The sequence below is a fragment of the Anarrhichthys ocellatus genome, unplaced genomic scaffold (assembly GCF_004355925.1).
Source record: "Anarrhichthys ocellatus isolate YVR2014 unplaced genomic scaffold, GSC_Weel_1.0 scaffold20, whole genome shotgun sequence".
In the NCBI taxonomy this organism is placed as follows: Eukaryota; Metazoa; Chordata; class Actinopteri; order Perciformes; family Anarhichadidae; genus Anarrhichthys; species Anarrhichthys ocellatus.
Window position 1 is genome coordinate 5,854,672 of NW_022280050.1, and position 25,068 is coordinate 5,879,739.

Genomic DNA, 25,068 nt, shown 5'->3' on the forward strand with positions numbered 1-25,068 from the left:
CATCTTTTAAAAGCCTCACAATGCAATGCCCTCACCAATGATAGATGTGAGTGAAAATTACAGTTAATTTATTAATCATAAATGTAAAATGTCTGCAGTGAAAAAGGCCTAGTCAGACTATAACTAAATGAAACGTGTACAATAAACAGTGATTTTAACTAACAACTGAAAAAAAAGCAAAAAATTGTTATAATCCTAAAACTGCTGCCGAACTCACCACAGTGGGTAGGGCTCTCATCGCTCATATCACCACAGTCGTTGTCTCCATCACACAGGTATGAACGTGGGATGCAGATGTTGGTAGACTGACATTTTGTGTGCTCTGGCTGGCAGGTTCTCTCCGCTGAAATAATCAGAAGTTAGAATTAATAACCACTTTGATTTGAATATCTACCTCTGTTTCTGTGGAAAACTTAGGATACTCACGGCAGTTTTGTTCATCCGAGGTGCCGTTGTCATAGCAGTTGTTGATGCCATTGCATACATAGTCCTTTGCAACGCAGCGCCCATTGTTGCAGGTGAACTCTGTGTTGGGGTCACACGGTCTGAATAGACAGCCCACCTCATCACTGTTGTCTCCGCAGTCGTCATAGTGGTCACAGCGGTAGTGGTAGGGCACACATCGCCCATTGCCACAAGTAAACACTGTGGGCTCACAAGTGTGGAAGGCTGCCAATCACAGTCAAGAACATGTTAGAGCTCTGGCCAATGGGGAGGCCTGAATACACATGCAGTGGAAGCTTATTTTACCTGACAAGGCAATAAAGGAAGACAGCAGCTGTGGTACTGCATGCAAAGATATAAGGACATTGATTCATTTGTTAGTGTTCATTTGTTTTAATAGGAATTAGCTGCATGCTAATGGAAACTTAATCATGAAATGAATGCATACACACCAACATAGTTGAAGGCAGGTTTAGGTCCTAAGAAAGAATTTTGTTAAAGCAGAAACACATAAGTTGTTAGTATTAGTGAGGGTAAAAGATAAAGAATTGCATTTAAAAGAGAGGAGAGGTGTTGTTCACTCATGCTGGAGGTGTAAGGGCTCTATGAGGATCGCTACGGCTAATAATCAGTTAATTCTAGATCATTTAAGATAATTCAATAATACATAAGTGAGGAAGAAATGAAGTAAAGAATAAAATGAATACAAGCTCTTTTAAGAACATCCTACCACAGACTCTCTCCAACTCATCGCTGCCATCTCCACAGTCATTGTCATTGTCACATTTCCACTGGGCACGAATACAGCGGCCATTCATACAGGTAAACTGGCCTGACTGGCAGCGGGTCCCATTATCAGGGATACAGTGCTTGTTTTCAGCCAGGTACCAGCGGCCCTCTGAGGGACACTGACACTCAGCTCCGTTGGGTCCTAACAAGATACAATTGCATTGAAATGTTTATACAATTAGTTGGGGTTTTCAATTACTGCACTAAAAGAATATTATGCCGGAAAACAAAGGGACAGTATCAAACTGCGGGTACCTGGTGTGCAGATGTGGCTGCAGCCTCCATTAAACTGCTGACATGGACTATCACACTGCTGCTGTTTCCTGCTGGCCAGAACATGGACGTCCATTGGCCGAGATGGAAGGTTTTGAATCATGACCCTCTGGTCAGACCCGTCATGCTTGTTGGCCCGATAGATGCTGCGTGTGTTCCAGTCAGTCCAATAGATGAACTGGCCAAACATAGTCATAGCAAAGGGATAGATGGCTGTGCCGACGATGACCTCCCGATTGGACCCGGAGAGAGAGGACCGCTCAATCTTCTGTCTGATGGCCGAGCAGAATAATGATAATAGCAGTAGTTTGACAAGGTGATTATATATTTTTTGTATATATTTCAACAATGACATTTTTAAGATCTTACAAGCTGGCATCTGCCCAATAGAGTCTTTCTTCTTGATAGTCCAGGGTCAGTCCATTGGGCCACACGAGACTGCTGTTCACAATCTCTGTTCTGAAGTTTCCACCCAAAGTTGCACGCTCAATCTTTGCATGGGTACCCCAGTCTGTCCAATACATGTATCTGTGGGACAAGAAAGGATTTTTTTTTTTTTTTAGTTCAGTTTAAACTAATGAACAAAGAGAGTGTTTGTTGTGTTGGTCTTACCCCCTGCAGGGATCCAACATGATGGCCCTTGGCCTGGACACATGGGCAATAATAGTCTTTTGAGAGCCGTCCACAGACATCGAGCTGATGCTCTGGTTGACGTAGTCACTGTAGTAGATTCTTTTGTTTATCCAGTCATAAGCAATGCCATCAGGAGCCCCGAGATCTGTTCAAAAACAGGGACCAAAGCAACATGAGCAATACCACTGGTGTCAAATCCTACATCCATAATAGATTAAAAGGTAATTAAAGAGGAATATATAAAAGCGTATGATGTAGTGTAATTGCAAAACCTACCTGGAGCCACCACTATAGGAGCTGAGGTGGGAGAGGACAGGCTGATGTAGCTGATCTTGCTCACTCCTGCGCCTGAGCTCTGCGTGAAGTAGATCCTCCTGTCTGTGAGGTCAAAATCCAGTGCCACTGATGTACGTGGCACATTGACCACTGGGAAGGGCAATGCATGGTCATCGGGGTCAAGGCGCAAGCTGCGCACAGTGCTCTCAGTTGTGTAGATGAGATAATCATCCCTTGACACCACACAGCTCTCGTTATCTGCTGCAAGATTACCAAAGGCGCAGCTGCATTTTATGTTCTGGCTACCTGTGCCAGAACCTGGATAGGCGAAGCAGAAGTGGGCACAGCCTCCATTAGCCTCTTTGCAGGGGTTGTGGTTAAGCTCCTGAGTACTGGTGGGCTGGGTGCGCTGGTCAAAGATGGTCACGTCCCTCAGCATGTTGACGTTGTCTCTGATGACGGCAGGCTGCTCCGTGCTGCCAGGCAGTTTGCTTGCTTGAAGCACCTTCTTGAGGTTTCTGTCCACCCAAATGATACTACTCTCAAACACTGCGATTCCATAAGGAGTTGGGTAGCGACTGCCATACCGGATGATCTCTGTCTCCCCTCCTTGAGGGTTGACTCGGGCAATCATATCCAGAGAGTCATCTACCCAGTAGACGTAGCCAGTTTGCCAGTCCAGAGCGAGACCTCGTGGAGTAATAATCCCAGATGACACTAGAATTGTGCGATTGGTGCCGTCCAAAAGTGCTCGCTCAATTTTGGGGTTCTGACCATAATCAGCCCAGAACAAGTATCTGTTTCTAGGGTCCACCACGATGTGGCGTGGCATGTCCACCTGGGTCTTCAGCAGCACTCTGCGGAAAGTGGTGTTTAGGCGGAGCACCTCCACATATGTCTCAGTTAGGAAGGCGTTGGTGAAATACAGGTTCCCTGAGGAAAGATACCAGTAAACCCAGCGTTTAAATTAGCATCATAAGTCTTGAGAGCATGAGGTCATCAGTCACAAACTGCTAAGTATGATAGTTCACAATTCAAGTGTTAATATTAAATGTTACTGGCTGACATTATGATGGTGTTATTGATAGACATCAGACTTTCTGTTATGCCTTCACTAATAGTGATGCAATTATGAATGAGTAACAAGGAAACAGATTGTCCTGCCTGCAGCGGTGTTTTTTTTTTCTTCCAAAACTAGTTAACTAAATCGTCTTTCCTGTCACCTGTCTGGGACTGATCTCCTTGTTCTGTGAGTCCAGCATTATGATAAAGCTTCTAAACTTTACCTCTACAGGGCAGTTCGCTGCCTGAAGCCTGTGTCATACATCAAGTTCAAATGAGGCAGGCTGTCTTTTGGTTTTCTGGTTTATTTCATCAGCAGATAAAGAGCAGTGTCTTATTCACATAAAATGAATATATTCTTCATAGTGGGAAAATGAGGGGTGTTGCAGATGCAAAAGAAATATAAGTCAGTGAGGTAAATGATATAGAATATAAGCACAGAATTAGAATGTTTCTTTTTAACATGGAAATTAATCATGTCACAACTCTCAACAGAGAGGAAAACAACAGTCTATATTATATTCTACAATAGGGTAAGATGCTTTGATTTTGGTTAACTTTAAATAGAACCAAAACCTCCATAACAAGTGACAGACTTCTACCTTTGTTCAAAGTGAAATTAGAGAGGCACTGAATGGATGTATGACAAAGATCCTAAAATAAAATTGAAGTGCCCTGATTTGACTGCACACTAGTTACATTATGTGATTATGAAAACAAACACATTTGGGAGCTGGCACAACAGCATACCTGCAGCCCAGTCTACAGCAATGCCTCGTATCCCGTTGCGTCCTATTCCAGATGTTACTACACTATGTAATCCTGAGCCATCTGGCTTGATCCGCCTGACCCCGTTTTGTGTCGCCACAGTGCTGCTGAAGTCACACCAGTAGATGAAACCAGAAGCCATGTGAACATCAACGTGTAAAGCATTACGGCCTGCAGGAGGAGAACCCAGTCATTAGAGGCCATTGTTGTAACTTCAAACACAATTTTTATTTGCAGACTTAAATTTACCCAAAAAACTCAAATAAATGTATCCTATAATTTATGAGAATCACTGACCTCTCCCAGCCACAGGCACCATGGCCTCAGAGTGGTCTGTCCCTTCCAGACTGAAGCCTTTGATTGCAGACAGAGTGGAGATGACGACATAGGACTGGTAGGGAGCGCAGGTCCTGTTGTCAGCATTAAGTTTAAAACCCGTGGCACACGCACAGCTAAACAGACCCTGCGTCCGAGGTAGGCAGATTTGCTCACACACTCCCATATTGTTGGTGCAGCCATTGGATGTACCTGCAGAGGCTGAGTTTGTGGAGAGAATACAGTGTTATGAACAGAAACACAGGCAGCACTGAATGAGGATGGTGATGGTGTCTCCTTGTGTTACTCACTCTCCCGATAATGCACTTTCAGAACTCTGAGTCCAGAAACGTTGTCTCGCAGCACAACCCTGTTGGCACCCGTGGACTTGTCCACGCGCTCTATGACCTCAAAATTGCGGTCAGTGAAGTAGAGGTAGTTTTGATAGACAGCCACACCCCAGGGGTGAGACAGGCCTGTCACTATGGTGATGCGGTTACTCCCATCTGGATCCCCACGCTCAATCTGCGGAGATCACATGCCAGACAGGCAATTAAATGTGGAATGTTAATTTTGTACAAATACCAAGTGCATATCATATTACGTTGGTGAGAACCATATAGAATGAACAAATGGGGGTCGTAGAGAGCTAACAGAGTGAAGACCCACCATGCCAGTGCTTGTAACAGCCCAGTACAGCTTGTTCTCTTGGATGTCCACAGTGAGGAACTCAATGTGATCGAGGTTGTTGGTGAACAAGGTGACAGGGTTTAAGCCGTCCATGTCTGCAGACGCCACCTTGGCAGGGATGCCGGTCTCTGTTCCCTGGTCTGTCCAGTACAGTTTGCTTAGAAGACATTCAAGAATGAAGGTAAGGTTTTGTGTCTCAGACATTTATAATGTGGTCATCGATCTCTATGCTTAATACTTTTTGATAGCAGTACATATATTTTACAGTCAAACCACTGAGATACAAATTGTCACTGTTGAGTGAAAATCCTTCATCTCAAAATTAGGAACTTTTCAGAAACTCAGAATACCAGCCTTGCACATACAGTTGTTGAATTAAAGGACACTTTCTGAGTTCAGGCACTGGATTATCAAAGCTTTTAGAAAATGTCCTCAACCCACAGAGGACCAGATCATACTTAAGTTAAATTATGAAATTCTTGCAACAGTGATTTTGAACATATTATCCAAAATCAGAGCTTCAATGTTTTCACATTCGAGTGAAAAGCAATGGTTTAGAAATGTCCTTATTGTTTCTTAATTGTACTCTATTGTACATTGCCGGGGTTTGAGTGTGCAGTGAGGTATTCAGTAACATTGGTTTGAGTTCTCTCTGGAGGCAGTGCAGATGGTGATGAGGAGACTGTTGGAGCTCAGTAGCTTTGGGGATGAGTGTCCGTGCCAGATCTGTGTTAAATGGGGCTTACCCACGTGCTGGGTCCACTGCGATGCCAACGGGACTGCCAGCACCAGTTGGAGAGCCGTTATTTGTGATTAGAGTTTTCCTGTACTGTACCTCCCCTCTCAACTTCAAAACCTGGCCGAACACAAACACAAACAAGTGCAATTATTGTACGGCATCGCTGTGTTGTGACACTGCCCTTATTCACACTTATTTTCTGTTTTCCTATTACAAGTGGAATCACAAAAGAATATATATTTATCTGAGTGAAAATTAAAGTCAGTAACAGTGAAAAAAACTACAACAGGTTATAGTAATATTTGTCTTACCTCAATAGACTGTGTAGCTGGATTGGTGTAGTACAGGTTCTCTGTTATCCAGTCCAAGGCCAGGCCGACTGGGGAGCCAAGGATGGCAGCCGGGGCAAACTCTGTCCTGTTAGTACCATCTGACTTCACCGTGTGGATCTCACCCTGGTGGACAAAAGAAGACAAAAAAAGTTAACCACAATCTCAAAGTTGTCTTTGGAGGACAACTAAGTTCTGAACTGAACAGTGACAGGACAGTAACTCACCGGGTGTTCCACCCAGTAGATGCTCTGTTCGTTGTCATCAAAGTCAACATCATAGCCATTCTGAAGCCCAGCGATCGGGACCATAGCATCGTTACTCTTGTCATCTGGGTTCAAGGAAATGCCATAGATGACGCTGTCTCTTACAACCACCAGGAAAGGATCCTCAACTGCATGTAAAAAAAAAATGCAAAAGCAGTGAATAAACAGTGACAACAAAATACATTTACAAACCGCTGTTCCTACAGTAAAACAGAAAAACAAAAGCTACATTCAGACATTGTGACAGAATACTCATACCCTAGATATTTTCCTCAAGGCTGTGAATTTCCTAGTACTTTACAAGTTACATAACAAATTCTAAAACAAAGCTATGAAACCGTGTTTCCTGGATATGGATTTAGCCCATGGTAATCCAAAACTAAAAGTTCCTTTCAGTGTATAAAAACCTGGTGCAAAATAGGGATCCTGAGCTAACAGGCTTTTATCGATAAAGAGGATTGACTGGTAAAAGTTGTCTCTACAATCTGATTTGCTTTGTCATCGGTGATTAGAATCGACAAATGGCTGTGGGGCATTTTCATTCTTGGGTAATTGTTGGCCTCAGGGGGAGAATGTGTTCTGCTTGGCTTGAATGGGCTGAAACATGAGATGAGTTAAGCTGTTGACCTCAGGGGGACTCCTTGGACTTTGAATTAAAGATCCCTTGTCTCCTTAAGACCTTGAAAGACATGTTTATATGACTCTTAATATTTATGACTGGAACAGCAGTTTACAAGAGAATCTAAATAGAAGACTGTTGACAAGGACCTGGATCGATCTATAATACGAATAGTGTTTTCCAAGATTTCTCTTCTTACCTTCATTGAGATCCTGAAAATGAAGCATGCCAAAGCTATCATTTCCACAATAACAGGTTTGCTATTTACAACAATAACCACAGCTAAGATGAATACCATATGAGTACATCAACTTATCAACTGCATCTGACCCAACTTCCTTTTTCATCAAACTGAGTGATGAGTGTTTTCCTCCATTTGGCAGGATGCATACCTCTGGTGCAGGTGATTTGGTCTGCTGCCAGTGTCCAGCCTGAGGGGCAGGCACACGAGTAGTACCTCGGTCCCATAGCAGAAAGCAGACAGATATGAGTACAGGGACTCCCCAAGCAGTGATTTTCACCTAAGAATTGTCAAACCACACATGCACACACAAACACACATGCATACCCACAAAGAGTCAGCAAAATGATCTTCATAGGTTATCTTGGATTGTTGTTAAATGTAATGACAAAAACAATGTGCTGCATATTGGCAACATTATCAATGTGCAAGAACTACCAAACCAATTCAGGAGGCAAACACAATGGTCAACATCAGCTAATACTGATGCAAAAAAGATTTGCTGCTATAAAATATCGTTGCCTTACCTGCAGGCTGCCTGGTTGGGTGTACTGCCACCAGACCCATGGGCTGAGGGAGGTTGAAAAGCATCACTGTCTGGTTCTCCCCGTGCCACTTATGGGCTCGCATCACACGGTTGATGTATCTGTCGGTCCAATACACAAAATCCTCAAAAATGGTAATTGCGTGGGGATGTTGCAGTACCTTTTCACAGAGAGTAGCAAAAGAAAAAAAGTGTGTCTTTCACATGCTATTCAAAAGGAAATTGAATTTGCTCTGTTCAGTTTGAAATTATCGACATAAATCAAATTTCTAAAAGTAATTCAGAAGACGTGTCCTTCTCGTACACTCACCAGGTCACTGGCCAGGACTTGCTTCCTGTTGTTGCCGTTATAATCGCAGAAGTCAATGAAATCCAAGTAGGCATCAGCAAAGTACAACAAATTGTTTGGGTAGTCTATGGTTAGACCGTTGGGCCAGTACAGCTTTTTATTTATGATAACAGTCCTCAATTTCCCGTCCATGCTGGCCCTCTCAATGCGGGGGTTCCTCCCCCAGTCGGTCCAGAACATCAGGTGAGCACTGCAAAACAAACACTCGTCTTTTAACACCATCTGCTTTAAAAAAAGAAAAGTGACGATAACATCTAAGACATACAGATTTAAAACAAACTTGTTTCTAACTGACCTGTCCCTTGGGTCCAGCACCAGGCCTCGGGGGTTGGTGACATTTTCACTGACTAAAACAGTGCGGTGGGTGCCCGCCAGTGTAGACACTTCAATAGTCTCCAAGACGTAGTCAGTCCAGTAGAGGTTCCTGCCCACCCAGTCCACAGCAAGGCTCTCTGTTACAGTCACTCCACTGTCAAATACCTGTCAACAAGAGACTCATTCTTAGTTAAATATGTCTACTGATCAAACAGTTAAACCATGTGTAACCCTGGGAATAAACACAAAATGTTTCAGAGTAGTAAGTCGGTGGTGACAAACAGGAACAAAACAACTCACCACAGTTCTGTCACTGCCATTTTTGTTAGCACTCCAGATTCTGTCCTGGCTTGTGTCGGACCAGTACACGCGGTCAGTGGCCGAGTCAAAATCTAGGGCCACAATGTTGCGTCCATCTCGAACCAGTGAGCGGACCACATTGGGCTGAGTGGTTATGTCATCTTGCACAATCTGATTTCGACTGGCCACCAGCAAGAATGCCTGACGAGAATCTGTAAACAGACATCAAATCTCTGTTACCTATTTTTCATGTCCATTATCATGCTAATGTCAGCACTTATCAGGTCTTGCATGTCAACCACAACTATGTGACAGGCCTGTTAGATAGACCCTACTCAAATGGCAATCCTAAGGGAATGCACTCTTGTCCAAATAATGACCTATTGTACTGCAAAGTCTTTCAGCGGGTTATCTGTGTGGAAGAGGAGCTCATGTCAGGCACACTCCCAATGAACAGCCCATTGTTGGTGATTATGTCCTAATTACACCTGTGTGGGCCAGTGAGTGACATATATGTTATTTGTCTTATCTGAAGAAATCAGATCAGCAAGGAGAGACATGGGAGAAGAAAGACGGTGTGTGTCAGTCTCGCAGTCCGGTGGCCGAGCTCCCCCGTTATCGCAGCCCATTCCTGCCCAACAGCCTGCACAGCGGAGACAACTGAGATATATAGCCACCATCTTGACAACCATGTCACTGTAGGACTGATAATCGGCCTATTTCCTATTTACTGCATTATGAAATTATAGGTTGTTATTTATAACTACTAGGGGAGCAATATGTTCCATGCACAGAAGGTTTAAGCCACATCCCTCCTCACCTGAGGCCTTGCAGGTACGCTGGTCTGCTTCGAGAGTGTAACCATCCTGGCAGTGGCAGCGGAAAGAGCCCCTCTCATTGAAGCAGTGCTGGCTGCATAGTCCATGGGGATTACACTCATCTACATCCTCACAGGTTTTGGAGTCATTGCTCAGTTGATAACCCACAGGGCATGAGCACTGGGCCCCAAACGGCCCTTGGATACAACCGTGGGTGCAGCCAGCATTGTTGTCAGAACAGCTCTCCTGATCTGAGTTGAAAGAAAATTTGGAAACAAAAATCAAACCAAGTTAATGATAACTCATGCAACACAAATACAAAATACCAAATTATGCAATTAATATACATGTTCCAATGGTAATTAATAAACAACAAAGCACTAACCACTTCAGTAAACCTCTTTAGAAGTGCTACTCAGAGCCATAACAATTTTGAATGCATATTTGTGGAAAAGGATTTATACATTCACCACATACACTCTACTGACAACATTTTTGGCCTCGATTACGTTGTGAAAGAAATCTATGACTAAAGGTAATAAAGATACTGTGTTTGTTGAAAATGAATCAAAACTACTTGCAGCATTTCTACCAATGATTGAGAGTTTGTTCCTACCTGGCAAAGGCTCGTCTGAAAGTAGTGAAAAAGGCAAGAAAGGAAAATCACAGATCATTTTCAGGTTAATACAGGTCAAATCACACACATGCATGATTTTAACTCAAGGATCCAAAGACAAACGGATAACATTCAACACATTGTTTCTGTGAAATGAAGCGCTTGTACTAGAGGAAAATGTCAAATTAAACTAAATCAATGGAGAGTTTGATCCTGTTTGTCATGTCATGTGACAATTCAATTGAATTTGAGGATGCCAGCAAACTTAATAAAACAATCCAAGTATTTCTGAAAGAAAAAGAACATCTTCCAGGTTGACTAAGAATGCAGAGATCAGACTTACTGCAGAGAGGAGACTCGTCAGCACCATTGGGGCAGTCGGGAGTGTTGTCACAAACTGTGGTGAGGTTGATGCACAAACTGTGGCCTGGACACTGCCACTGCCAGCTTGGACATCGAAATGGCGGTATGGGACAGTCTCTTTCATCGCTCATGTCCCTGCAGTCGTTGTCCCCATCACAAAGCCAGCTAAGTAACACACAGTTTCCATTGTCACAGCGGAAGAGCGAGGAGGGGCAGGTGCGAGGTGGACAGACATGGTGTTCATCGCTGCCATCCTCGCAGTCTGGATGACCATCACACTCCCAGGTAGACGGTACACAGCTCCCATCTGACTGACACTGGAACTCACTTTCATGGTGGCACATCCCTGGGGGCCTTGTAGCTGAGATTTATTAGGAAACACCACAAACAGCATGACAGGACAGTCCAAAATCAGAGAAAATTGAAATATATTAGCAACCTTGCACATCATTATACATGACTGAGTAATGCTTTAGTAATATAACCAATGACCAACGGCACTTTTTAAATACTTACGACAGCCTTGCTCATCTGAGCGATCACTGCAATCAAAGACTCCATCACAGCGGTAGTAGGAGTTGATACACTGGTGACCACTGGAGCACTTGAACTCATACACAGTGCAGTTGTAAACTGAAAAAAATCCAGTTGAGTATGTTAAACCTGATATTCAATATTTCTGCAGTTTTGTATGTATGTTGAGCTCAAGTGTTGTGCAACTCAAGTAATGAGATCAATAAACTAAGAGGCTTAGCAAATACTGGTTGAATTTTACAGAGCATTCAATGATCTCTACAACTTCTTGAGCATGTTTAGCTCGTGCAAACAGGGTGTTGCTGAATGAATGCATGAATGACTGAACAAATGAATTCATTCCTTATTGGGAAATGCCAGATAAAGTTCCAATTCATAAAATCTTACAATTAGGTCCTACGTAGTGATCATGAGACCTGACTGAAATAGATCTGATAAGCAACTGCCTTCATTAGTTATATAAAATACCAGCTGGATGAAATTGAATAGATTTTATCACACGCTTGCGTAAAAAAACTTGATCTTTTATAAGTGAGGACCAGATGAGATCAGTGATTATGAGTATGTCCAGGGAAAACTGTAATCCAGAAAGATACTCACTGCATCCCTGCTCGTCCGCCCCATCCACACAGTCCCTGTCCCCATCACAGACATAGTTGGGATCTATGCAACGGTGGTCAGGACACTGAAACTGTCCTGGATTGCATGTGCCTCTCAGATCTGTCGACACAAATTGTTAAACAATATGAGTCTACAAACATTCTGTTATTTGAATAACCCATTTTTGTATTTGAGGCAGAGGTGGGGAATTCAAAATTATCCTGGATAGACTGAGAGGCATCTAAAAAAAATACTTGTAAAAGTTAGTTAGTTCTCCAGTAGCCTATTGACCAGCTTTCATCTCTAAGTTTTTAGAATTAAGGCTATATATGTAGGTTAATTTAACCCCTTCTTTAAAATCTGTGCATTGATGTGTTCTCTAACATATTTGCTTGTAGTTTGCTTCCTGAAATAAAGTCCTGCCACTGTAATGAATGTGGGCTATTTGCCGTATTTCTGCCTATTCTGTGTTTAGAACAAAACCAGTCCCCAAGCAAAGCCTATCCTTTTTCCAATTGGTAGCCTCTAGGGATACTCACGGCAGTCCGCTTCATCTGAACTGTCCCCGCAGTCATTATCAGTGTCACAACGCCAGGTATGTGGGATGCAGCCGTGGTTGGCACAGGTAAACTGATTGGCAGGGCACGTTCCAGGCATCTGTGTAGGGCAGTTGTACTCATCGCTGTTATCAAAACAGTCATTGTGCCCATCACAGCGCCATACTGCAGGCACGCAGTGCTTATTGGCACACGTGAATGCAGAGGGGGAGCAAGTGGTGTCTGAAAAAAGAAATGATGATCCTGATTGAAATATTGTAACATTAAAAAGAACAAAATAAAAAAAATATTAAGCAAAAAAGTTTTTACTCTGGTCAGGTCGGGCGAATATTTTAGACTAGATTTACAAAAAACAGCATTACTGTTAATTCCACAGTCGACTTCGTCACTGTTGTCATGGCAGTCGTCAACACCGTCGCATCTGTAGCTGTTTGGGACACATTTGCTGTTGCCGCAGGAGAAGGAATTGGCTCCACACTGCAGTGTCGGGGGCTCATTGGAAGGGTCTTCCACACACACTTGGTGGTTGGGCATCAGCTTCATGCCATACGGACAGCCACACACCCTCTGTGAGTCTGGGGCTGGAAAGCAGAAGTGGCTGCAGTCTCCATTCGGATTTGTCTGCCTGTTGCAGAGGTTGGAACCTGAGAAGGAGAGTGGAGTGTAATTACCAGGAATATGACTGACAAGTGTGAGCCTTGGCTACGCATGCAGAGAATAAAGCTACTGACCAATCTGAGAGTTGGAATTGAAAGACTTGACATGCATGATGTGGCTGATTCCTCTTCTGATAATGACCATTTCCCCACCATCGGTCTTGCGCACACGTACGATGCCACCCAGGCGCCAGTCAGTGAAATATGCATAGCCTTCGAGGGGGATAGGAGCAACAGAGCAAGACCTCAGTTAGTTTATCTTTCATCACCTCCTGGTAACAGTAATTGCTCTTTTGACATGACCCTCATTAAAGCAAGAATGGTAAACCACAGTTCAAGTCAATGCCAGTGAGATTGAGATATGCAAGGACTTATTACCTTCAAAAATGGTGAGACCAAATGGGTGGGAGATCTGGGTTATGCGGTCCAAAGAAATCCTGTTCCGTCCATCAAAATTGCTGTGCTCAATTTTGTCAAAGAAGGCATCCACCCAATACAGACGCGATGAGCTGGGCGGAGATCAAAGTAGAGAGCGAGAGATTACAATGAGTCAAAAATGCTGTCAGGGGAATGATCAGCATCAACCATAATTTACAGTTAAAACAATGAAAAATGACATCAATGTCAAGGTGAAATAGTGTATCGTGGAACTGTTTTAGCTATAAGATGTTTGACTCACCTCCAGTCAATAGCGAGGCCATTTGGCCAGCCAAGAGTAGTGTTTACAATAGACAGGGCATGTGACCCGTCACCCCAGGCCCTCATAATCTTCGCTGGCCGGTACCAGTCAGTCCAAAAAATATACCTGTCCAAATTAAATAAACATCAATCATTAATGTCATATGTCATTCAAAAATGCACCTGCATTTAACACTTTAAAGCATCCACTGCAAGCCTACCTGGGTGAGAAAAATCCTATTTATTTAGATTCTGTTTTGGATACTTCCACGTTATTGAGCTTTTCTGTTTAAGCCAACTTCTTAGTGTTTGTTACAATGCTGCCCTTCATGCTGAACTAATCAGAGCTGTTGGAAACAAAGGCCTAATGACTTTGAAGCAATTGGAAATAACAGGTTGTTCTAAATGAGTATTTCTTTTATCTAGTGGGTGGGTGGGTGGTTTGGGTGGGTGGTTTGGGGGGGGCCTCATTTGAGGACTTTTTTTTAATGAGTGAGCAGTAAGTGACGAGACATACATGGTTGGTTTTGAAGAAAGTTCCCCGTTCCTATGTATAGTCTGAATCCTACTGAATTCCTACAAACCTCAAGTGTTTCTTTCATAGTTTTATATAGAGTATAAAAAATATCAATATTTGCTACAACATTCACAAAAACATGATTCTATCTACGGCTTATATTGATTTACCCAATGGGAGGATGCACCACGATGGCACGAGGGTTGTTGAGGTTTTGTATGATGGCTCTCCTGGACTTATCAGCAAGCTTCATTACAGATATGCTCCTGTATCGCGGGTCAGTCCAGTAGAGGTTTTTTGAAATCCAGTCATAAGCCAGGTCCTCCACTCCATCCACTCTGTTGGCTGCCAGTACCTCCCTGCCTGTGCAGATCAAAGCAGTCAGACCACCGTTTAACACAGAGGTGAAAGAGGAACACATTTAAATAAATAGGCTGTCAGCTTGCATTTTCCCCATGTGGACCGGACAGAAAAAACTAGCGCAGCTCTAAAAACAACATCACTGATCAGAGCAGTGGTGTTTCTTTTATTTTGTGTGTGGTGTGACTGCTCGTGGACATTAGGGACTACTTTCTACAGCTTAGGTGACAGTTTTGAAATGAAATATCAGAACTGCTTGGTAAAACATTCTTGATTAGTCTGTCCTTCTCATTTTCAGGTCATTAGTTTCAAAGGTAAGTTCATTATATGATCCATTTTCCACTGTCCATACTCCCGTCCACTCCCTCCCCCATAGTACCAGTCGGCCCCATCAGGCACTCCCTTAACTCCCTGTATAAGCCTGGCTGAATCACATGGTAGAGATCTCTGCAAGGACAGAAATTCTCCAATGATATAAGCACAGAGAAAACACTGAAAACATATTAGCTGCTGATAGCTTTCACACAAGACCATGTCTTTCTTTGTGTTATTATGAACTTGTTATGCTGTGAATATGTACAGGCTGAACAATTCAGGTAGATCAACCAACAAGATGCTCACCGGTCCCATCCACTTTTTGTTTATAAATAATATCTTTGGCTGTGTCTGAGAAGAAGATGGCATCATCTTCAGCATTAAAATCCACCCCGACAAAGTAGGAAGGTGATCCAGTGATGGGCAGGATGATGTCCTCCTGAGACGAGAGGTTAAAGGGGATCCCTCTCACGGCCAGCTGGCTGGAGAACAGCAGAAACTGCCTCACAGCTGAAGATAGGAAATCAGAAGACCATTTGAAACTAGTTATTCATGCCAAAGATATTCAGCCCCACAAAAACATCATGATACAAAAGAAAGGGTTAAATGAGATGAAACCACTCTGGGTTGCCGTAAAGATGAGTTTCGAGTGAACCATTACATCTTAAGGAAACCTTAAAAGGAAACATCCTGAGATCTGTTCAAGAAACAAATCTTTGCAGTCATAAGAAAAATGTTCTCTTACCAAAACATCGCTTGCCATCGGCTTGTAGGTCGTAGCCCATGCGACACTTGCAGCGGTAACCCAGTCCTCCATTGTCACTCCTGTGACTCAGAACACAGATCTGCTCACATCCACCTCTGTCTACACTACAAGGGTTTGGCACTGGAGACAAACATAAAACGAATTCCTTTAGCTGGCAAGGTTATATGAAATTGATTACAGATCCAGATTTTCTTCAACTATAGCTATTTATGGCTTTTCTTTTAGAAACATTAGCAGTTACATGATGTAAAATCTGGGTAAATTGACATTATACTGTTCATTGAGGGACTTACCATATGGCTGTTTCAACTGATGTATCACTGCAACTCCATGTGGAGCCTGTGATGTACTGTAAACAACTTGAGGACTTCTGTCAGTGAACTTGTTGGCTTTTATCACGGCCATCTTGGTCCAGTCCGTGAAATAGACATTGTGCTCAAACATACTGATGCCAAATGGGTGTGGGATCACAGCACCTCCATGGACCACTGTTTTTCTATTGAGAAAATGTTGAGAACATTGATTTATTACAACATAAATGCATGGACCTTTCTACTTGTTTACCCTAAATAATTCATGGGGTTTTGTTTCTGTTTCTAAATTACCTATGAATGCTGTGTTATTTTTGAGGAATAACACATGACATATTTACCTATGAAGACCATCATATGTTGCAGTTTCAATGTAGTCATATCGACTGTCAACCCAGTAGATGCGCTTGGCTTCAATGTCTAGTGTGATACCAGCTGGCCAGCCCAGTTTACTGCCAATGATCCCATAACGGTTAGAGCCGTCCATAAAGGCACGCTCCAGTCCTGGTTGTCCATTCAACGCCTCCCAATCTGAGAAGAACATATACCTGTGAAAGGAGGTTAAATGTTTAATCTGCCAGTTGTCTCTGAGGTGGGATCATCACACGAGTACAGCTGGGACAACAGAAATAACATTACATGTACTCCCTTCACAAAGATCTAGGAGACTTTTCTTTTGTCAATTAAGTCCAGCATCCACAGCATCACATTATGTCTCCAGGTGGGTGGCTGTGCATCTCCCCAAAGAGCTGTACATTCATTGAAGATAAGCAATTTATCTGTAGCCACCTGGCTCTCCTCCCCCCTTGAACGATACTATTGGATTACAATGAGGGTCATCACTTACATTGCTCCTCACTAATCCACCCAGGGCAATCTGCTAATCTCATACACACATCCCATTATTCCATGCCAATGGAGCACGACAGATACTGTCTGTGGAGTTCGGGAATGGGTTGATAGATGAATGGGTGGAAACGAGGAGATGTGCTTACCCGACAGTGGGGTCCACCGCCAGCCCTCTAGGGTTTCCAAGGTTTTCAGTGATGAGTGTGACCCGGTTACTTCCATCAAAGTCCACCATGTCAATCCTGTTGACGCTGGACTCCACCACATACAGTTTATTGTTCACCCAATCCACCGCCAAGTTCTCAGGGTAGTCAACTGATACATTTAAAACCACCTGCATATTGGAACCGTCCATATCCACGGAAAACACCTGTACACAAAAGACGGCATTGTTGTCAAGAAATTAGCTCGTAGGTGGTCACTGCTTCAAGAAATCAAGGGAAGTTATTGAAAGATAAGTCCACATTTTTGTGTATCTTTATACAATACTCACATGACTATGTACATTGAAAGTGTTATTATCTCATCTGAATCTATTGCTCGCTCACATGCACAAAAACACACTAAAAGTCAACAAAACAAGGAGAAACTCGTATAACAACAGACACAGAGGGAGAGCAACTTCATTCTCTGCTCAGGTAGACATTACTTCACAATATCTTTACAATTGAAGTGATGGGAGACAAAATCCCCATTCCTTGTTCCGAGTAAAAATTACTTCTATAATTTAGCTTTAGCAGGCTTCAGGCTTCAGCAGTCTGAGTCAGACAAATCAAGTGGACATCATTCAAAAGCTTCAACGAATAGTGCTTCCTTGTTGAGCCACTGCAAAGGGACAGTCACTTGTCTTAAAGGATTGCAACTTTGGAATACAGCAACTTGATTTTTCTCAGTCTGCTGAAACCTCTTACTAGCTGTGACTGAACTTTGGAATCAATTTTTACACATAGCATAGACCTTGAATTTTTTCCCCCAAGAACTTAAATTTAAACTTCTGTATGGCTATGAACAGGAGAAACAACTACAGCGAATATAAACTATTTCACTAAACATATAGGAATGTGAGTATTGTGTTAAGATAGGCCGTCACAGGGATCAACGTAAAGCTAACAATGAGAAACACATCTTACGCAGTAAAAAGACAGAGAGAGATTATTTGTTTGCCTCTCTGACGATTCTGTCTTGTTACATATCTGTGTAGCCTGTAACGACTCTACCGTACTCTACCGATACTATGATGGCACTAGTTTCTCTGAGTGGAAACCTTGGCACCATGCAGCTGGCTAGGGGGGTATTGCTCTTAGCAGCTCTGCCTCTTTTGAAACAAGATCCATATGTCTAAAAAAGGAGGATTTTCTACTGACCTGTTTAAGGAGAAACTGAAGATGTGGAAATAGCCTGATAGTTTAACCTTTCTGCTTGCATTCACATGCCCTGTTTGTGCTCTCCCTACTTTTAATCTGACATGCTGCCATGGAGGCAGGTGATATCCACAGATGCCCAGTCAGAGATATGTCCTAGCCTTTCAGCCCAGTGGCTGCAGTTCAAACCATTAAGGAGCCAAAAGCATAGGCTAACAAAGACTTTTTAGCGTGTCAAAGAATGCATATAGATGGACAGTGCCACTGAAAACAAATACAGCATGATTACTTCAAACAAGATCGAGTTACAAAAATTGCACCCTGGTATGTGAACATCATACCAGCCTATCGGACAGGTTTCAAGATTAGGCCATTTGGATTCCATTCCACATCTACTTCCCTTAATTATGACCCAGCCGCAAAGGAGCCAACAGCTATCCCATTATTATAGTATCAACATTGCTGATATTTTACAGGATAACTGAAAGAATTTCATTCTGCAGCTCAAGTCTATCTCAAGTATTTCCTCAAACAAAACAGAGGTCTATTCCTGTGACCTCTTACCCTGGCATAACACTATTCATCCAGGTAACGCTCTAAGAAAAACACTGAAGTAAATAAGTTCACATAACATGAATAATTAGATTTAAAGAAATACCTTATTCTGAATGGTATCAGTCCAGAATATCCTATGGAGATTATAATGGAAGTCCACTCCCACTGCAACCCCTCTGTTCTGTGAATGAACCAAAGTGCGCAGACTGTTGCCATGGATGTCTCCTATTAGCAGGTCTCTGCCATTAGAAAATACTAAGGAAGGGACTCCAGCTGCAGTACAAACAAGGGACAAACAAAATACAACAAGTCAGTAAACACAACATAAAGAAGTCATTTGAAAATGTGCAGTTAGAAAGCAGAGCCTGATTTGTATTTAAGCAAAAATCTATTTTGTTGTAGGCATGCGCAATTAAAATATCAGTGGAAATTTACAGAATGTGGCGCATTAATTCAAAACCCTGACTGAAGTATTTTCTAGCTACTATCCTTACACACTCTTTTCACTAAAGCTAAAAGGCAGACAGGTCAGCCTCTCAGTCAACACTCTTTCTATGTTCCACAAAGGCAAGAGAGTAACTAAAACAGCATTCGGTACGCAACAATGCACCAGAAAGAAGTGCAGACGCCCAGTGAAGCAGCCACAGTGGTTGACAAACAGGAAAGGGGGTGACGCTAATGGGAGTCATTTAGATGGATCATTCACACATTCAAAATCTGAGCATGGTGTAAGAGAATCTGTTCAAACAGAGAGGAAACGACGCTCACTTGAGGCGTCAGCTCTGCAGTGTCTGTGCTGCTCCAGGATGTAGCCCTCTCGACAGCTGCAGCGATGGGAGCCTATGCGGTCCTCACACAGCTGGTCACATACGCCCCACATCGAGCAGTCGTCAAAGTCTTCAGGATTAAGTGAAAAACACAGCAGATGACGATAAACACCAATACGTTTTGCTTGAGTCAAATTGTACTTTTACTACATTTTAAGACAACAACATAGAGCTGTTTAAGAGGTGTGAATCCTTCCTGTCAACTCTGTTGTTAAAGGCGCTATATAAATCAAGTTATTATTATTATTATCTCATTTATTGAGCAAAAACATTGAACATCCCAGCTTATTATAAGAATCTCAATCATTGTACCGATGTAATGTAAAGGCAATGAAGGATAAATACCTATACATAAGCGACTGTTGTTGCTGCTGACAATGTATCCAGAAGGACAAGAGCAGATCCCTCCATCAGGGGAGGCATGACAGCGATGCTCACAGCTTAGAGAGGCACATCTCCAGATACCTGGACACAGAAACCACATTAGTGAATGAATATAGTTTTGGGGATATGAGTTGTCCTAATGTCAACTTGAAACAAGTTGTCTTGGTACTAACTGCAGTTGCGCCCAGCAGTGCTGTTAGTTTCATCTTCTCCCTCGGGGCAGTGAGCTGTTCCGTCACACAGCTGATCAATGGGGATACACAGGCCAGAGGATGGACAGGGCCATTCTCCTGGGTAACACTCCCGCGGTACATTTTCTGCAGAAAAAACAATTAATCTTTATCTGTGCAGGCTTACACATAGAAAAGGGAAAACACAACAGCAGATAGATCTAGCGGGCAAAGTATGTATTGATAGGCCGCCTTATCTCAACAGGAATGTGCTGCTGATCTGAAGAAAGTTGTGACTAGGACTTTATTGTCAGGGAAATTACTGTCACTTTAAATCGACACAGGGGAGTGGAGCTTTGAGGGGGTCACATGGGGGCTCAGAGGGCTTCTGCAGCCCATCCTCTAAAAACACACACTCTTCTCAGCCGTGTGGAGGAATTCTAAAGCCCTTTGGGGGGCTGCGTGATCTTGTGCCACAAAGAGGCATTTGAATAACACACTTAAAGGAGCACAGACATAGCGTCTTGCTAGCCCGAACAAACCATGGAGACTGGAGATGAATCAGGTTCACGCAGAGAGCTTGAGTCGTTACACATTCTAGAGTTCTTTAAACATTAATATTTCTGGACTTTACGGCAACAAATAACATGATTTATGACAACTGGTTATATACCTACCACAGCCTTTTTCATCTGCATTGTCCTCACAGTCATCCTCTCCATCACAAACCCAGACTTGGTGTATACAGCGGCCACTAGGGCAGGTGAAGTAGTTCCCTCTACATGTAGGATATGCTGCCGGTGAAGTGGAGAATATCAATGCAGAGAAAAGATCAGACACATTTATCTGGATGAAGATGAAGACACACTGGGGGGGTTCGATGGTAGAAAGACAGAGGCTACATACTGCAGTTTAGCTCATCACTTCGGTCTCCACAGTCATCATCATGGTCACAGACGTAGCGTTGAGGAACACACACCCCGTTGTGACACGGGAACAGGCCCGTGTTGCAGTGCTGTGCTAAAGAAAACACAACAGAAGAAGACAAAAATATCGATTTGGTGATGATGGCAGGCTATGGATGCTATTGCTTTTTAGGTTGCACTTTATGGGAGACTCAACTATGACTTCCACGTGAAGAGTTTATCACAAAGAAAATGACTTCTTACTGCAATTTGCCTCATCAGAGCCATCCCGGCAGTCAGGTATCTGGTCACATCTCTGGGTCCGGTTGTAGCAGGCCCCATTAGCACACCTCAGCTGTGTGCACTCAGGGTAATCTGAAAGATGAAATCATCATCAGGGCCACGCTAAGCGCTCAAATCCCCCTGACAACTGTGCTCGTTTCAGCTTTTAAAACGTGAAAAGCTCGGTGAATGGGAAGGCTAAGAGACGAAAATTTAACACCACCACCATAACAACAGCAGTCGCCACAGCATTCTTTATGCCATTGTGAGATTACCGCAGTGTGTAGTGCTGTGAGTTTACCATGTCGGCACAATAATAGCATAGCAGCTGAACTTCAGCTTGACTAATCCACCAAGGAATCTGCAATCAACCTCTGACAACAAGTAACATATTGTGGCCCATTCTGTCAGTCAGCGAGCCTCTTAATCTTAACAAATTGATTAAAATGCCACAGGAGCCTGAAATGTAAAAAATATATAAAAAAAGGGAAACCACCCCGGAGAAGACTTACGGCAGTCTCTCTCATCAGAGCCATCTGAGCAGTCTGCCAGACGGTCACATCGGTATTCTCCTGGGATGCATGCCCCGTTACTACAGCTGAACTGCCCACTGGTGCACGTCCTTCCAGCTGGGGACGGATTGGAGAGTGACATAGAAAGGTTTTATTCACATAGTTTTTATATATGCACTTATCTTGTACTGTAGATAAAGGTACTTAACGGGCATCTGATTCATCAACTTCCTTTGGCAGATATATATCTTAAAGATCTTATTCTTCAAAATTTAATTTGAACAATACCTTGGATATTTTCCGCAAAACATTTATAAACTGCCCCTGAAGAATTGCTAATATTGTAAAATGTACTTACTGCAGTGGTGCCTCTCGTCTGATCCATCCTCACAGTCCTCCTCATCATCACACACCCACATAACAGGGATACACTCGCCGTCACTCAAACATGTGAAATGGCTGTCGTCACATGTTACCTGAGCTGTGGGAATACACACAGACCATTTCATTATTTACAGTTGACTGTAATCCAGCAGTAGAAAGCTACTACGTGCATTTGCTCAAGTACAGTACACAAGTAGAATCTTGAAGTTACTCGTGCATTACTTAAGTGTTTTCATGCTATGCTGGTATATACTTCTGCTCCACTAAATGTATGCAGAAACAAATCGTGGGCTATTTTATATTTGACACAATTTTACAGCACTTAAATTACTAGTTACCTCGAAGATTAAGATTTTATACAAAACATAAAATCAACTTGTAAAATATGATGGATGCACTGTTGTAGATTAAATGAAAGATCATTTACTTAATTGAATTTAAGAAAATTACCTGAGTAAGTCTTCCACCACTGCTGTAGTTCCGTTTGGAATGACATATCCAAGAAGCATTATACTAAATATCCTAATCTCTCAGGTGGCATGTTGGCCTACAGTGCAATATAATGAGAAACTCACGGCAGTCGTGTTCATCAGAGTCATCCACACAGTCTGATGTGCCGTCACAGTGCCAGTCACCCGGTATACATCGACCTGTCGCACAGCTGAACTGCCCCAACTCACATCCTAAAAAATGACAAAAAAGATAATTGATAAATTCTTGAATACTCTACGTTTACTTTATTTTTTTTAAAACAGGGCGTAAGGGGGTGAGGATGCCTTCCACTGATGAAGCATTTTGTAAACAACATTGACAAGCCTTGGAGACAAGCGTGCCAGCCATCCCCTGACAGTTACACAATCTCCACCGCACTCATCCCGAGCCTCCTTTTGATGTTCCCGCTGAGTGGCATCTGTAGAGATAAGGTACCACCACTCTACCTTCCCTGACGTTTTCCAGAAGAGATTGATTCAGGCAGCATAGTTCAGTGGCAGAGCACTCCATCAGACCCGTGCAATTCTGATTGTCTCTCTGACAGCCTTGATTTATGGTGCGTGCTGTTCCTGTCCAGTCTGAAACGTAATTGGGATAAATAGTGGTACTGGGTGGTACCGCAACCATTTCAACCCAAATTCTTCGTGAGAAGAGCTGTGAGGTGGTGATTGGTGGTGCTTGCTTGGGGTTGGTGGTCTATCTCTGTCCTGTCTTATCCAGCATTTTGGAAACATTCTTCCTTCTTAATAAAATAGCTGCTTACAGCTACACAACATATTGGGGTTAGTTAGCTCAAATTAAATCCTGAAGTACACCATAGCTATAGCTCTGCTATTCCACTATGACAGCTTGAAGTTACAATAGTTACAAGGAATTACAGACTAATGCAGTGACAGAAAATGTGGGGCACAAAATATTATGTCTTAAAGGTAAACTACCAAAAAAGAATTGTCTACAAGCCTGCAGCCTATTGGCTAAGGAGGTGTATCATCTCCTTTATGTAATGCCTGTAGTAGTGCACTAAAAGACACACACACTCCAATCAAGAATTCTTGTCTCAGATTAATTAGCCAGCAAAACACCAAACTGTTTTACAACCAACCCAACAAAACAAGCTGCATATTTAACTCCTTCAGTAGCTTTCCAGAAGGCAAAACTGTTTTTTTCCTGCTCAGTTTACTAATGATAACATTGCTCGCAACTTGCTCAAAGGGAGCCTTTGTTGCAAGGCAGTGATCCAAGAGGTTTCAGCATCATCTATAGCATGACAGCAGGATTGCATACAGTACACCGACTACTCAGAGACTACGACTACGCGGCTCTATTGAACAGAAATACAATATTTCTCTCCACAATGACAGGTGGAATCAACACATTAAAGTCTTGAATGTCCAGACAATACTATTACTACAGGAAAACAAAGTTTGTGTCATCAAACTGTAAAAATATGTAACAATAAAATAAAATGAATGAATTAATTAGCTAAACAAATGAATGAAATAGCACTATCGACTGCAAATCCGCTTTGGAAAAGATCAAGATGGTTATAGCTACCATGCATTCAGACCTAGGTTGATAACTTAAAACCACGTATGTCAAGGAGAAACCAATCTGCTGGAGGCTTTCAAATGCAGCCAGTGTTTCCTGACTGTATTACTTCTGGGAAAGGTGACAGATACACTGAGGCTGAACCTTTCAACAGCACTGTTTTTTGCGAGGGTTCTTCTTACATTCTGAAAAGAACGTCTTCTTTGTAACTTTTCCTTAATCCTCAAATGTCTATGTCTTCATCCTGACAAAGTCACAATTTCACAGTATCAAATAAATATTCGAGAAGATAAAAACCAGGGTAAACGGTGCAAATCTGCTGTTATGAAGGTTTAATCTGAGACTGAAGATAAGGGCTTTTTTATTATTAGTTTCTTGTTCAAGTGTTTTCATGTGATTTAATGTTTTCCTTTTCCTTCTTTCTAGACTTGTCTTTGCTAATTAGCAACTTAAACCCACAGCAGGAGAGAGCACCGCACTATCCATGCAGGAAGATAAGGACGCCCTACTATTGCCCAACAAAGAAGAGTAGTAGAGGAATTTTCATTAGAATGAAGCCTGTCATAGGCCTTAAACCCAACTGTGAAATTACAATAGCACAAAAGAGGTGCCAGCAGGGATGCTCATAACTGGAAGTGTCACCCTAAAAAAAACCTCAGCAGAAAGGAGAGTACAGTAAGGCTTAATTCCTGCGATAAGGTAAAACAAAAGTGGAACATAAGCTCCCCTCTCATGGACACCCATTAAGAAAACACC

General features: G+C 42.6%; 1 protein-coding gene across 2 annotated transcripts in view; it reads right to left on the bottom strand.

The window, feature by feature from the left end:
• The window catches only part of lrp2a (low density lipoprotein receptor-related protein 2a), a 44,873-nt gene that overhangs the window by 17,187 nt on the left and 2,618 nt on the right, over positions 1-25,068 (bottom strand). The window contains exons 2-48 of one of the 2 annotated variants that reach the window (XM_031858343.1): positions 22,848-22,955; positions 22,247-22,369; positions 21,889-22,005; positions 21,359-21,469; positions 21,096-21,209; positions 20,867-20,983; positions 20,193-20,336; positions 19,981-20,100; positions 19,577-19,705; positions 18,912-19,081; positions 17,039-17,262; positions 16,385-16,591; positions 16,026-16,228; positions 15,712-15,852; positions 15,273-15,476; positions 14,462-14,654; positions 13,776-13,901; positions 13,475-13,605; positions 13,172-13,309; positions 12,803-13,084; positions 12,423-12,662; positions 11,884-12,003; positions 11,266-11,382; positions 10,730-11,110; positions 10,387-10,401; positions 9,773-10,021; positions 8,953-9,164; positions 8,633-8,817; positions 8,299-8,527; positions 7,972-8,149; positions 7,596-7,724; positions 6,546-6,712; positions 6,301-6,444; positions 5,997-6,106; positions 5,230-5,407; positions 4,872-5,085; positions 4,543-4,782; positions 4,228-4,416; positions 2,416-3,348; positions 2,119-2,284; positions 1,876-2,034; positions 1,489-1,778; positions 1,175-1,375; positions 897-923; positions 751-786; positions 427-669; positions 218-343 (exon numbers count right to left, since the gene is read on the bottom strand). In XM_031858343.1, the coding sequence (XP_031714203.1) occupies positions 218-343; positions 427-669; positions 751-786; positions 897-923; positions 1,175-1,375; positions 1,489-1,778; positions 1,876-2,034; positions 2,119-2,284; positions 2,416-3,348; positions 4,228-4,416; positions 4,543-4,782; positions 4,872-5,085; positions 5,230-5,407; positions 5,997-6,106; positions 6,301-6,444; positions 6,546-6,712; positions 7,596-7,724; positions 7,972-8,149; positions 8,299-8,527; positions 8,633-8,817; positions 8,953-9,164; positions 9,773-10,021; positions 10,387-10,401; positions 10,730-11,110; positions 11,266-11,382; positions 11,884-12,003; positions 12,423-12,662; positions 12,803-13,084; positions 13,172-13,309; positions 13,475-13,605; positions 13,776-13,901; positions 14,462-14,654; positions 15,273-15,476; positions 15,712-15,852; positions 16,026-16,228; positions 16,385-16,591; positions 17,039-17,262; positions 18,912-19,081; positions 19,577-19,705; positions 19,981-20,100; positions 20,193-20,336; positions 20,867-20,983; positions 21,096-21,209; positions 21,359-21,469; positions 21,889-22,005; positions 22,247-22,369; positions 22,848-22,955 (8,580 nt within the window). The remainder of the gene's footprint in view (positions 1-217; positions 344-426; positions 670-750; positions 787-896; positions 924-1,174; positions 1,376-1,488; positions 1,779-1,875; positions 2,035-2,118; positions 2,285-2,415; positions 3,349-4,227; positions 4,417-4,542; positions 4,783-4,871; positions 5,086-5,229; positions 5,408-5,996; positions 6,107-6,300; positions 6,445-6,545; positions 6,713-7,595; positions 7,725-7,971; positions 8,150-8,298; positions 8,528-8,632; positions 8,818-8,952; positions 9,165-9,772; positions 10,022-10,386; positions 10,402-10,729; positions 11,111-11,265; positions 11,383-11,883; positions 12,004-12,422; positions 12,663-12,802; positions 13,085-13,171; positions 13,310-13,474; positions 13,606-13,775; positions 13,902-14,461; positions 14,655-15,272; positions 15,477-15,711; positions 15,853-16,025; positions 16,229-16,384; positions 16,592-17,038; positions 17,263-18,911; positions 19,082-19,576; positions 19,706-19,980; positions 20,101-20,192; positions 20,337-20,866; positions 20,984-21,095; positions 21,210-21,358; positions 21,470-21,888; positions 22,006-22,246; positions 22,370-22,847; positions 22,956-25,068) is intronic. The other variant, XM_031858342.1, reaches the window with a different exon arrangement.